The 751-nt window shown below is 74.8% G+C and overlaps 1 protein-coding gene across 1 annotated transcript in view; it reads left to right on the top strand.

Moving 5' to 3' along the window:
* The window catches only part of LOC101624366 (contactin-4-like), a 76,678-nt gene that overhangs the window by 44,637 nt on the left and 31,290 nt on the right, over window positions 1–751 (top strand). Inside the window, exon 8 of the mRNA XM_012732098.1 lies at window positions 596–728. Coding sequence (XP_012587552.1) covers window positions 596–728 — 133 coding nt within the window. The remainder of the gene's footprint in view (window positions 1–595; window positions 729–751) is intronic.

Raw genomic sequence — 751 nt, 5'->3', positions numbered from 1 at the left:
AGGCCCGGGTGGGGCTGGCCGCAGAGTGAGGCTGCCCGCGGCGGGACGGTGGCTCACTGCAGGTCTGGGGTCGGGGGGGCTGGGGCGGGCGCACTCGGGCGGTGCCGGGCTCCGTGGTCCTCGGTGGCCCCAGCCTGCGTGGAGCTGCTGTGCGCTGCAGGCCTGAGGGCGGCCAGGGGCCGCGTGCGCTCGGCTGTGACTCTCCAGCGCCCCGGGGGCAGGGCAGCGGCTCACGCCCAGCGAGCCATGGACGGCTGTCCCGGGCCGGCGCGTGGTCAAAGCGTGGTCAAAGCCCTCACACGGGCGGCTCACGGGGAGTCTGAGGGCGGAAGCGCCGCGGGGGGGGGGGGTGCCTTACAGGGTGCCGCCGGCGCTGTCTGCGCTTGGGTCAGGGTCAGGGTCAGGTTTAGGGTCAGGGGTCAGGGTCAGGGGTCAGGGGCCAGGGTCGGGGCCCCGGAGCAGCAGGGGGGAGCGAGGGCGGGGGCCCGTGTTGCTGCAGCCCCGCAGCGCCCCGGCGTCCGGAGGGGCTGGCGACGGGTCGCGCCCGCCGAGGCCGCGATGGGCTCACCTGTCCGGCCTGCTTCTCTGGCTGCAGAATCACCGTGTCTGAGGACGGGAGCCTCAGCATCGTCAACGTGACCAAGGCGGACGCGGGCAGCTACACCTGCGTCGCCTCCAACCACTTCGGCACGGCCAGCAGCAGCGGGAGCCTGGTGGTCAAAGGTGAGGCCGGGCCAGGGGCAGGGGACGG

The sequence above is a fragment of the Condylura cristata genome, unplaced genomic scaffold (genome assembly GCF_000260355.1).
Source record: "Condylura cristata isolate star-nosed mole 26May11 unplaced genomic scaffold, ConCri1.0 scaffold00033, whole genome shotgun sequence".
Taxonomy (NCBI): domain Eukaryota; kingdom Metazoa; phylum Chordata; class Mammalia; order Eulipotyphla; family Talpidae; genus Condylura; species Condylura cristata.
The sequence above is the reverse complement of the archived record's forward strand: the minus strand, read 5'-3'. Positions and strand labels throughout refer to the sequence as shown.